Source organism: Anser brachyrhynchus (assembly GCF_964034855.1).
Source record: "Anser brachyrhynchus genome assembly, chromosome: 10".
In the NCBI taxonomy this organism is placed as follows: domain Eukaryota; kingdom Metazoa; phylum Chordata; class Aves; order Anseriformes; family Anatidae; genus Anser; species Anser brachyrhynchus.
The window spans coordinates 9,786,210-9,797,092 of record NC_137705.1 but is presented as its reverse complement, the minus strand read 5'-3'; the positions used below and the strand labels follow the sequence as shown (position 1 = coordinate 9,797,092).

The following is a 10,883-nucleotide window of genomic DNA, read 5'->3' as shown; positions in this document are numbered from 1 at the left end:
CCCAGATCGGCCGACCATTCTCTGCCCGGATCTTCCGTTTCCACAGACTTTGGCAGCTGGCAGATGGTGACAGGGTGTGGCAGCATTCGGGAGCAGGCGAACCTGAGCGCGGACGCCTCTCTCCCTTGCAGCTTCCCGGATGAGTTCCCTAGCACTTGCCTGTAAGTGTCTCAAACGCAGGATCTGTCCCCTGGGGGCTTTCGGCTGGCTGCGAGCGCTGGAGCTTTGTCACCCTGGTGCTTTCGAAGAAGCCTGGGAGCCCGCAACAAGCTGTCCCGTCTTCGCTGCCTTGATGCTTTCCATCTGCAAATTCTGTCACTGAGAAATTCTGGCACTGAGCGCGCTCTGGTTGTGCTGGACTCTGAAAGAAACCGGCTTCTTCTCTGCCAAGGTGCTTTCTGCAGGAGGCCTTTCTCTCTCTTCCCCAAAAACAGTGAATTTGGGCATTAATCTAGCGCAGCTGAGGATGCCTGCTTGTCAGGGCAGGACTGGTGACCCAGCCCTTCTTGCTTTTGGATCTTGCTCTTCCACATCTCCCTGCCGGGTTCAGAGCCTTGCTGCAGTGGGAGAGGGGCTTTTATTCTGTCTGACCACATGCAGCAGCGTTTGCAGGCGCTGCACCTGGCCAGGGCAGCAGAGCCCCCCCGCATCCCCCTGCACGGCGCTGTGCAGAGCGGCTGGGAGGCACGCCTTCCTCCCCAGGCTGAAAGTCACCTCTGCAGAAAGACGGGAGCTGAGCTTTAATTGCTGTTAGAGGAGAACCTCGGCGTGTGCCTTCAGGCTGCACACTCTCAATCACGAAGCTGAAATGGCAGATGAGGGCCTGCCGCTAGCTAGCTGGGCTGGAGGTGTGCCGCCAAACACCCCCGGCCCCTAACCAGAGATCTGAGGACGGGCTTTGGGGGTAGAGCAGGGTGAAAACAAACGTCTCCTGTGAAACAGGCGGCCTGGGCTGGCTCAGCTGCTCTTGGGGCTGTGGGCTGTCCTGCCGAGTGGAGCAGAGCCGCTTCCCCAAGTGACGGTGAATTTAGAAGACCTGTGAATTGGCTGGGTTGGGGAATCACTGGGGATGATGATCACTGGCTGGGTGATGCTTCTCCCTGCTGCTTTGGGACTCGCTGCACTGCTCCTGCCGCTGGCTGGGGAATTGGAAGTGACTGAAGAGCACATCTGAAGTAGTGGCTGCGTTGCTGTCCCCTGAGCCTGGCTGTGCTAGGTGGCTGCTGCTCAGCAGTGAGAGTCATTGCCACCCTTCTTGGAGCTGGAGCTAACGTCAGGACAGGGAATGTGGTAGAGAAGTGCAACGTGAAGTTGGGCTCTGCAGCACTGAAGCTGCCCGTGGGTTCTTGTAGCTTGGAGCCTGGGTCCTTGGGCCAGCCAGGTTCAAAAGGAGGGGGACAGCGGTGCTGCTCCTCCCTTGGGCATGCAGCAGATGCTACGGGTGCTTTGCCCTGCTCAGCTCTTCGCTGCAGCTGCGGGGTGCTGTGCTCCTGGGCTGGGGACTGCTCGGCTGCAGGAGCAGGCGGCTGGTTGGAGGGGAACACAATATTGTGTGGATATCGATTGCCTCAAGCCTGACCCAGGGCCTCCTCTCTCTCTCCGCTCTGCAGCAGCTCTGTTTGCTTAGGAGCCCACTGTAGTTCTATCCCATTTTTTTTCTTTGCCCAGCAGTGAGATTTTAGAGATTCAATTCCACCGGCACCACAGCAGTTTGGGGTGGAGGTACGCTTTTCACACCCTGCTTCCTTGTGCTTGTGTGGGGCTCGTCAGGGTTCTCCTGGAGCCGGGGCTTCGGCCGTCTCCTCTCGTCCTGCACCAGGGGCTGCGCAGCAGGGCAGGGCAACGGGGGCTTGGCCAGGACACGCGCCCAGCCCCGCTCTTGGACCTCGGCACCGAGGTGGCACTGAGCGGCCAGCTGGCCAAACCCACGCCTTGCAGTCTCTCACTCTCTGAAAGGAGCTGTCTGAACACAGAGCCTGCCCTGGGCAGAGGTGTGAACGCGAGAAGCTGCAGGACCTAGCTCTGCTGCCCGCCCTCGCTTGCCTCTCTTACCTCTGCGTCTGCAGAGGATTTAAGATCGCTGAACTCGAGGTGCAAGCAAGCCCTGCTTTCCTGCAGCTTATTTTTAATGCTAGCAGGTTGGCGAGCTCTGCCTTCTAATTAGCTTACCAAAAAGCGTCTTTTTTTTTCCCGTGTTTAGAGATGTTGCCTTTCTACTTTGCCCTCTGGCTTCTCCTTATTATCAGGCACTGTAAACACGGGCCGGGCTGCCTGCCGCAGCCCCGCTCGCTGTTTACAGCCCTCCCACCGCATCCTCTCGCTGCCGTTTCCGGACCAAAGCTGCTGGCTGTGGGTGGTTAACGCTCCCGTTCAAATTAGCTGTGCCAATTTATAGCCGGGCCCGGGCGCTGGGGGAGATGAAAGAGAATTTCTGATGGGGAGGCTCGCGCGGTGCCCTTGGGGCGACCTTTGAGGAACGCCTTCCTCTCCCCCGGGGGCCGTGGGCACGGCGCGGAGGCCGGGTTCAGGCTGCCTCTGAAGGGCTGCCTTGCCTTCCGCTGCTCCCCCGGCGGACACCTTGCCTTCCTGCCCCTCTTTGTGCGCTAAGCCAGGTGCCCAGCCCAGCTGGAGAGGAGAGCGGGGCCTGGGGGACACCGTGCCGTCCTCTGCAGGCTCCATCCTGCCCGTGTGCAGCGGTAACATCTCAGCTCCCCTCCCGCCCTGAATTTTGGCACCTGCTCCCTGCCCCAAAGCTCTCCGTGCGCCCGCACGCACAAAGGGGCAGCGAGAGGCTGGGAAGCGAGGGACGAGTGGAAGTGGGGTGGAAGCAACTGCCCAGGCACGGCAGCTGTGGACGGGCTCCATCTGGAAACAGAAAGGCAGGGAGCTGGCACTGGGGGGCTGACGGCAGCCGGCGCCCGCTGGGCCGAAGCGGCGATTTCTGTGTGCGCCCGCGGGGAGGAGCGGGGTGGTGGTGGAGGAGGACACCAGGGGAGAGCTGCCGAGCTCAGGGTGCAGCAGCACCAGGGGCCACCTTCGCTGCGGGATCCAGGGGCCGAGCCCAAGCCCTGTCCCCCCGCGCAGCCCCGGGAGCGGGGTGCCCACCGGAGCTGACCTCCCCGTTCTGTCTCCTAGGCTGGTGTCGGCGAGCGACCGCGAGTCCCGGCTGGAAGAAGTGCGTTCCTCCTTCCTGGCCAGCTACAGCCGCACCATCGGCCTCAAGGCCGTGCCCCCCAGCCCCTCGGGGGCCATCGGGGGGCTCCTCGAGCAGTTCGTGCGGGGCGTGGGACTGAGAGGCAGCAGCACGCTCTGAGCGCCCGGCTCCTGGACCGACCGCTGGCTGGAGGAGACCCGGGGCGAGCCGGGACCCCCGGCCCTGGGGACACGCCGGCCCCCGTGGACCCCGCACCCGGCTCCGGCTCACGGCCGCCCTTGCGTGGGTCCGGGGGAGCGGCGGGGGGGCTGCGGGGCCCCCGGTGCAGTAAAGCCATCTCTGCCGCCCCTCCGCCTCTTCGTGTCTGGGCTGCGGGCGGGGGGAGGCGGGCGGCGGGCAGAGCCGGGGGGCGGCGGCGGCGGCGCGGGGGAGCCGGGCGCCGGGAGCGGCTCCGGCGGGGGCGCCGCTGGTTATAAATAGCCCGGCCCACGCTCCGGGAGCGGCGGCACCGAAATAGCTCCGAGCCCGCGCCTGCAGACGGGAGCCCCGACGGGACGGGAGCCGGCACCGAGCATCCCCCGGGCCACGACCCGCGGCGGGGGCTCCCGGCGGGGCCGAGCCTCGTCGCCCACCGGGTGTCCCCCCCGCCTCTCCTCTCCGTACCGGTGCCCGGGGCCGAGCCCCCCGTTCACCGGGGCGGCGCTGCCGCCGGGGCCGGGGCCGCCGTGCCCGTGCCCGCCCCCGGGCGCGCCCGCCTCGGCGGCGCGGGAGGAGGCGGCGCGGAGCAGCGGCGGCGCCCGCACGGGGATGGCGTCTCCGGGAGCGCTGGAACCGGCGGCCGGCAGCGTGCCCGGCACCAAGGTGGAGCTCACCGTGTCCTGCCGGTGAGCCGGGAGCGGGGCGGCTCGGTGCCGGGGGACGGGTGGGAGCGGCGGTGCCGGGGGGGGATGCGCCGGGAGCCCCGCGTCCTGCGCCCGCTCCCCTTCGGTGCTCGCTAACCCCGGCGCCCGGAGCTGCCCGGGGCTCCGGGCCGGGACCGGGAGCGGGAGCCCGGCTGTGCCCTGCCCGGTGCCGGCCGTGCGCGGGGCAGCGCGGTGGGACCGGCTCGGTGCCCGCAGCCCCGGGGTGTTTGTTGCTCGGTGCCTCCGGCTGAGCGGGAACCGCGGGGCAAGCGGCGGCTGCGGGTGGCCACGTACGGCCCTGCGCGGGGGTCCTGCCCCCGGGGACCGGCACCGGCAGCGTCCCCTGTGCTGGGGGACAAGGGAAGGCCTCTGCCCCCATCAACCGCCCTGCCCGGTGTGGCCCCGAAGTCCTCCCTGCCAGCTCCGGACCACGTTTGGGCAGGGGGCTGCTGTGCCCCCTCCTTGCAGATGCGTCAGGGGTCCCAGCTGAGCCCCCTCCCTGCCTGCCAGCCCCGCTGGGCAGCGGGCGGCGGGGCTGTGGGGCTGTGGGTGCTGGCATCCCCGGGCAGGGGCCAGGGCACAGCCAGGCCCCAGCTTTGCAGCCCCCCGAGGGCTCAGCTCCATCCAGGGCTGCCAGCAAAGCCTGGCGGGGGCTTCTCTCTGCCCCCTGGCCCTGCCCGCTTGGGCCAGGGCAGCTGGCTGAGCACCAGGGCGCAGGAAGGATCCCAGCAGAGCCGCTCGCGGCCCCCGGCCCTCCCCGGTGTCAAACCACAACAACGGCAGCGATCAAAGTGCTCCGGCATCTGCTGCTCTGGGGGGCCATGGGGCGGTGCGGGCTGGCCCCCGCGGGCTGCCCGGCCCCTGCTAAGTGTCTGCTTTCTTCTCACTTCTGCGCTCTCCATTAGCTGCACTCCCGCTACCGGGGTGCGGCGGGTGCTCAGCCGTCGCCGGCAGCACCAGGGAAGGTTTCGTCCTGTAAATGGGTTCCTGTCATGTTCAATCACTGTCAGCGCTGGAGACGCTGCTCCTCGCCGTCCCGACGAGCTCCCTCCACCCGGCCTCCTGCCCGTGTCCCACGGGTTGCGGGGCTTTCGGCCCCGAGTGCCGGCACAGCACGGTGCCATCCCCCAAAAGCCCAGCCCGGGGAGGACACGGGGACCCCCAGCGGGTTGGGTGCTGGCACCCAGGGAGCGTGTGGCCGCTCACGCCTGGCTCCGTCCCCCCAGGAACCTGCTGGACATGGACACCTTTTCCAAGTCTGACCCAGGTGGGTGGCAGGGGCGCGCTGCCGGCGGTGCGAGCGCAGCGTGGCAAGGCACGGCACGGCTCCGCTCCTCTCTCCGCAGTGGTCGTCCTCTTCGTGCAGGGCGCGGGGAGCAGCGAGTGGAAGGAGGTGAGCGCTGCGTCTCTCACCTTGTCCCCCCTACCCCATGCCAGGGGTGCTGCAGCCCCCAGCGTGCCCGCTCCTGGCTAATCCCCGGCTCGGTTAAATGGGCCCATATGGCCACCGACTTCCACGCTAATGATCCCTCCTCGCTGCTAATCCCCGCGGGGATTAGTGCTGGGGCAGCTGCCATGGGGAGGGATGGCGGGCACGGGGCCGCCCTCACCCCTCTCTCCGCAGTTTGGGCGCACCGAGGTGATCGACAACACCCTGAACCCCGACTTCGTCCGCAAGTTTGTCCTCGACTACTACTTCGAGGAGAAGCAAAACCTCCGCTTCGACGTGTGAGTGCCTCTGCACCCACGGGGACAATGGGGTACGGGTGCTGAGCCCCCGTGGGCAGCCCACGGGTGACCGTGACAAAGCACCGAGGCAATGAAAATTGTCACAGCGCAGAGGGGCCGAGGGGTTGGAAATGTTGTGTGGGGCCAGTGGGGGTCCCCGAGTGCTGGGTGGGGACATGGGGACGTGTCTGGGTGCCAGCTCACAGCTCTGCTCTGCCACCGGCAGCTACAACGTGGACTCCAAGAGCTGCTCCATCTACAAGCAGGTGAGCGCCGCGGGGCCGGGGGACACAGGGTGACGTCCCCGCGTGGTGGGAGCTGCTGGGGGTGGAGGCACCCCAAGGCTGTGCCCCTGAGGGGGCTCCCGGGTGGGACAGGCACCCCTGGCCTCGGGGGGCTCAGCCTGCTCTTCGTCTCTCCATGCCGCATCGGGACTGGCAGAAGGTAGGTGTCTGCCACGCTGCAAAATCAGTCCCCTGGGGGGGTGCGTGGTGGTCCTGGGATGCAGGATAGGACCAGAGCACGTGGAGCGGCTCCGGTGGGGGACACGTGATGGGTCCAGGGCATGTGGAGTGGGCGCATGGGGTGATCCTCTGGGTGCAGGATGAGTTCAGGGATATGGGGGCGAACCTGGGTGTGCAGGATGTGTCCTAGGCTGGGGGTGACTATTGTGGGGGTGACAGGGTGGGTGCAGGGCACTTGGGGTGGCTGTGGGGCAGGGCGACCAAAGGCTGGGGATGGGTGAGGGTCTGGGGGGGGGGCTGCGAGCAGGAGCCCCCAGGTTTAACACCCTCTGCTCGGGGCGCAGGACTTCCTGGGGCAGGCATTCGTGGCGCTGGGGGAGGTGATCGGGTCCCAGCGGGGCCGCCTGGAGAGAGCCCTCACGTGAGTCGCACCCCGCGATGGGGTCGGGGGTCCCGCACCGTGCCCCCGGCCACCCGCCCCACCTGGGGACACCCCCACGGCCCCGCTGCGCACGGGGGAAGGCACCAGCACCATGGGGTCACGCAGAGCACCCCGCGTCCTGCCCCGTCCTGTCCTCACCGTCCCCACGCTAGCCTCTTGTCGCAGGGGGGTCCCAGGGAAGCGGTGCGGGACCATCCTGCTGCTGGCCGAGGAGCTGAGCAACTGCAGGGTGAGCGCTGGCACTTCGGGGCGCTGCTGGGGCACGGGGCGAGGAGCCGGCCCGAGGTGACGGTCCTCGTCCCCAGGACATCGTCACGATGCAGCTGTGCGCCAACAAGCTGGACAAGAAGGACTTTTTCGGGAAATCCGACCCCTTCCTCGTCTTCTACCGCAGCAACGAGGACGGCACGTGAGCACGGGGCCGCGGGGCGCCCGGGTCCCCGCGCGGCGCGCCCTGACCCTGCCCTGTCCCCGCAGCTTCACCATCTGCCACAAGACGGAGGTGGTGAAGAACACGCTCAACCCGGTGTGGCAGCCCTTCACCATCCCCGTGCGCGCCCTCTGCAACGGGGACTACGACCGGTGAGGGGCTGGGGACCCGGCGAGGGGACGGGGACGGTGCCGTGGGGCAGCCGTGGGGCCGGGGCAGGGCGTGAGCGTCTCCCCGGCAGGTGTAGCCCTGCCATCAGCAGCAGCTCTGAATTGGGTCCTTATTGTGTTTTTTTTTTTTTTTTTTTTTCCCTCTTTTGCAACCCAAATTACATAAAAGCTTCCCCCCCTTCCCCAGAGCCCTGCCGTGACCCAAATTCCCCCGCTCCCCTCCCCGCAGAGCCGCGGGCCGGGCACGCGGTGCGGCGCTGACGGCGCTGGCACGCCGAGCCCCGGGTGCCACGGGCAGGGCGTCCCCACGGCCCCGGAGCCGCGGTGGCCGTGCTGGCGGCTCCCCCTGAGCCCCGCTTTGCTTCCAGCACGGTGAAGATCGACGTGTACGACTGGGACCGCGACGGGAGGTGAGGCCGTGCCCCCAGGGGCAGGGGCGGGCGTCGGGGCGCCCCTCGCCCCGTGCCACACGCGGCCCCCGCGCTCCCCCCCGCAGCCACGACTTCATCGGGGAGTTTGCCACCAGCTACCGGGAGCTGTCCCGAGCACAGAGCCAGTTCACGGTGTATGAGGTAGGGGGGGTACGGCCAGGAGGGGCGTTCCGGGGGTGCTGGGAGCCCCACAGTGGGACCTGCCCGTGCCCACAGGTGCTGAACCCTAGGAAGAAGTGCAAGAAGAAGAAATACGTCAACTCCGGCACCGTGAGTGGGGCTGGGGTGCTTTTAGGTCTCCTGCCTGGGGTGGGGGCATGGTCCTGACCCCGTGTGCCCGCAGGTGACTCTGCTCTCCTTCTCCGTCGAGTCCGAGTTCACCTTCGTTGACTACATCCGAGGCGGGTGAGTGGGGACAGGTGCCCCGGGGCTCCCGAGGCACCCAGGGCACCGGGACGGGGGCCGGGACCGCGGTGACGGCGACACCACAGGCTGGGGGTGCCGAGATGGTGACTGCGGGTGTTGGCTGGGGCACGGGGCCAAGCAATGGGGCTGGGGGGCACGGGTAGAGGACGCACCGTGCCGCGGGGCTGGCAGCCGGGACCCCTGCACCGTGGGGCCAGCGGCCTCCCTCGCTCTCCCTCCAAGGACCCAGCTGAATTTCACCGTCGCCATCGACTTCACGGCCTCCAACGGTGAGCGCGGCGGCCGGGAGGGGGCCGACCGGGGGGGCGGCGGTGGCGGCGGCGGCGGCAGGGCGGTGCCGACGGGCGCTGTGCCACAGGGATGCCGTCGCAGCCCACCTCGCTGCACTACGCCAGCCCCTACCAGCTCAGCGCCTACGCCCTGGCGCTCAAGGCCGTCGGGGAGATCATCCAGGACTACGACAGCGACAAGCTCTTCCCCGCCTACGGCTTCGGCGCCAAGCTGCCGCCCGACGGCAAGATCTCCCACCAGTTCCCCCTGGTGCGCTCCGGGGCTCGGGGGGAGCCCCACCGCGGGGCAGGGCTGAGGGTGAACGCACAGCTCCCGGGCGGGGGGGGCAGCCCCTGGGTCGGGGAAGCACCCGGCCTGGCCGCATCCTGCCCCGCAGCCGTGGGAAGGAGCGGGGGAGCTGTGCCCCCGCCCCGAGCGCCCGTCCCGTGTCCCCCAGAACAACAACGAGGACAACCCCAGCTGCGCCGGCATCGAGGGCGTGCTCGAGTCCTACCTGCAGAGCCTGCGCACCGTGCAGCTCTACGGGCCCACCAACTTCGCCCCCGTCATCAACCAGGTGGCCGGGTGAGCGCCGCGGGGCTGTCCCCGCGCCGTCCCCGCGCGGCGAGGTGACACGGGGCTGGCTGCTGGAGGGAGCCCGTGCCCCCTGTGCCCGCAGGACGGCCGCCCAGGTGACGGACGGCTCCCAGTACCACGTCCTCCTCATCATCACCGACGGCGTCATCTCCGACATGCTGCAGACCAAGGAGGCCATCGTCACCGTGAGTGCGCCCCGCGGCCGCGCCACCGGGTCCCGGGCACCCCAAATACTCGGGGTGCCGCCCCCGCTGCCCCTCCGCCTCCACCCCACAGGCCTCGGCGCTGCCCATGTCCATCATCATCGTGGGAGTGGGGCCGGCCGAATTCGACGGTGAGCAGGGCTCGGGGCACCGGGGCGTCCCGGAGGAAGGGACGGGGCTGGGGGGACACGGGCGCTGCCCGCACGCGGGGCGCTGAGCGGCCCTGCCCCCCAGCCATGGAGGAGCTGGACGGCGACGAGGTGCGGGTGTCCTCGCGGGGACGCTACGCCGAGAGGGACATCGTGCAGGTAACGGGATCGTGTGGGAGCCAGGCACGTGGCGGTGGCGGTGCGGGGCCAGGCCCACGCTGCCCTCGTGCCCTCGAGCAGCCTCCTGCAGGCACGGCCGGTGGCACGGGGCGGCCGCGGGGCTGCGTCCCGTGCCGCGGCGCAGGGCTCGAGGGCCGTTTCCCGGCCGTGCCCGCCGCCTCCTCCCGCAGTTCGTGCCGTTCCGGGACTACGTGGACGACTCGGGCAACCAGGTGCTGAGCATGGCGCGCCTGGCCAAGGACGTGCTGGCCGAGATCCCCGAGCAGCTCCTGTCCTACATGAAGACCCGCGACATCAAGCCGCGCCGCGCCGACCCGCAGTAGCCCCGCACCGGGGCTGGCACCGGGGCACCGGCCCCGCTCCCTCCGTCACGGCGGGGGGAGCCCCGCGGGGGAGCCCGGGGCCGGTGGGCACCGGGGAGGCCCCGGTGCGGGGCTGCCTGGCTCCGCCGGGTCCCCGCAGCCCTCGGTGGGGGGGTCCCGGGCCGCGGCGGGGCTGTACCGGCGGTACCGGCTGTAAATAAAGCGCTGCAACCGGACTGCGCCGGGGTAGTGCTACGGGGAGGGTCCCGGGGGGTTCCGGTCCCGGTTCCAGTCCCGGTGCCGGTGGGTCCTCGTCCCGCGGGTACCGCCCCGTCCCGGTGCCAGCCCCGGTGCTGTCCCGGTGGGTCCCATCCCGGTGCCGGTGGGTCCCGGTGCTGCCCCGGGAGTCCCGTTCAGTCTCGTCCCGGTGGATCCCGGTGCCGGTGGGTCCCGGTGTCAGCCCCTTCCCTTCCCGCCCCGTCCCGGGTGGTCCCGGTGGATCCCGTGCCGGTGCCGGTGCCGGTGAGTCCCGTCCCGTCCATCCCGGCGGTTCCCGTAGGGTCCCGTCCCGGTGGGTGCCGTCCCGTCCCGGTGCCGCCCCGGGGATCCCGGTGTTTCCCGTCCCGGTGCCGGTCCCGGTGGTTCCCGTCCGGGTGGTTCCCGTAGGGTCCCGTCCCGGTGCCGGTAGGTCCCGGTGCCGGTGCTTCCCGTCCCCTCCCGGTGTCTCCCTTCCCGCCCCGCCCCGCCCCGCCCGGTGCCCGCCGCGCGCTGCCGGCCGCGCACCCCCCCCGGCCCCGGCCCCGGCCCCGGCCCCGGCCCCGCCTCCCCGCGCCGCGCACCTCACCCCCTCCTCCCGCAGATTCGCCTCTCCCCCCCTCCTCCCCGCCGAGCCCCGCGTCGCCCCCTAAAAAAAAAACAAAAAACCACCACACCTCCCGCTCCCCCCCCCCACCTTCCCCGGCCCTCCCCGTCCGCGATCTCCCCTCTTCCCCCTCGCACCGCCCCGCGGCCGCGCCGAAAGTGCGGCCGCCGCCC

At 69.7% G+C, this 10,883-nt stretch overlaps 2 protein-coding genes across 32 annotated transcripts in view; both read left to right on the top strand.

Moving 5' to 3' along the window:
- The window catches only part of MTMR14 (myotubularin related protein 14), a 30,964-nt gene extending 27,463 nt beyond the window's left edge, over nt 1-3,501 (top strand). The window contains exons 18-19 of one of the 2 annotated variants that reach the window (XM_080606937.1): nt 6-161; nt 3,136-3,501. In XM_080606937.1, coding sequence (XP_080463063.1) covers nt 6-161; nt 3,136-3,313 — 334 coding nt within the window. In that variant the 3' untranslated portion in view covers nt 3,314-3,501. The remainder of the gene's footprint in view (nt 1-5; nt 162-3,135) is intronic. The other variant, XM_080606938.1, reaches the window with a different exon arrangement.
- A 389-nt stretch (nt 3,502-3,890) lies between these two features.
- On the top strand, nt 3,891-10,649 carry CPNE9 (copine family member 9). Of its 30 annotated transcripts, none has more exons than XM_080606862.1 (20): nt 3,894-4,038; nt 5,283-5,323; nt 5,403-5,449; nt 5,681-5,784; nt 6,011-6,050; nt 6,593-6,669; nt 6,856-6,919; nt 6,996-7,099; nt 7,168-7,272; nt 7,659-7,700; nt 7,787-7,862; nt 7,938-7,991; nt 8,065-8,126; nt 8,370-8,416; nt 8,506-8,687; nt 8,875-9,002; nt 9,097-9,199; nt 9,291-9,348; nt 9,452-9,525; nt 9,717-9,993. In XM_080606862.1, exons 1-20 carry the CDS (start codon nt 3,962-3,964, stop codon nt 9,867-9,869), a joined length of 1,638 nt encoding a protein of 545 aa, XP_080462988.1. In that variant the 5' UTR covers nt 3,894-3,961; the 3' UTR covers nt 9,870-9,993. The 30 variants fall into 30 exon arrangements, 28 of the variants coding, with proteins under 28 accessions (XP_080462979.1, XP_080462983.1, XP_080462984.1 ...); XM_080606865.1 differs by having other exon boundaries at nt 9,452-9,536; nt 9,671-9,993; XM_080606861.1 differs by having other exon boundaries at nt 3,895-4,038; nt 9,452-9,896.
- Nucleotides 10,650-10,883: the final 234 nt, after the last annotated feature.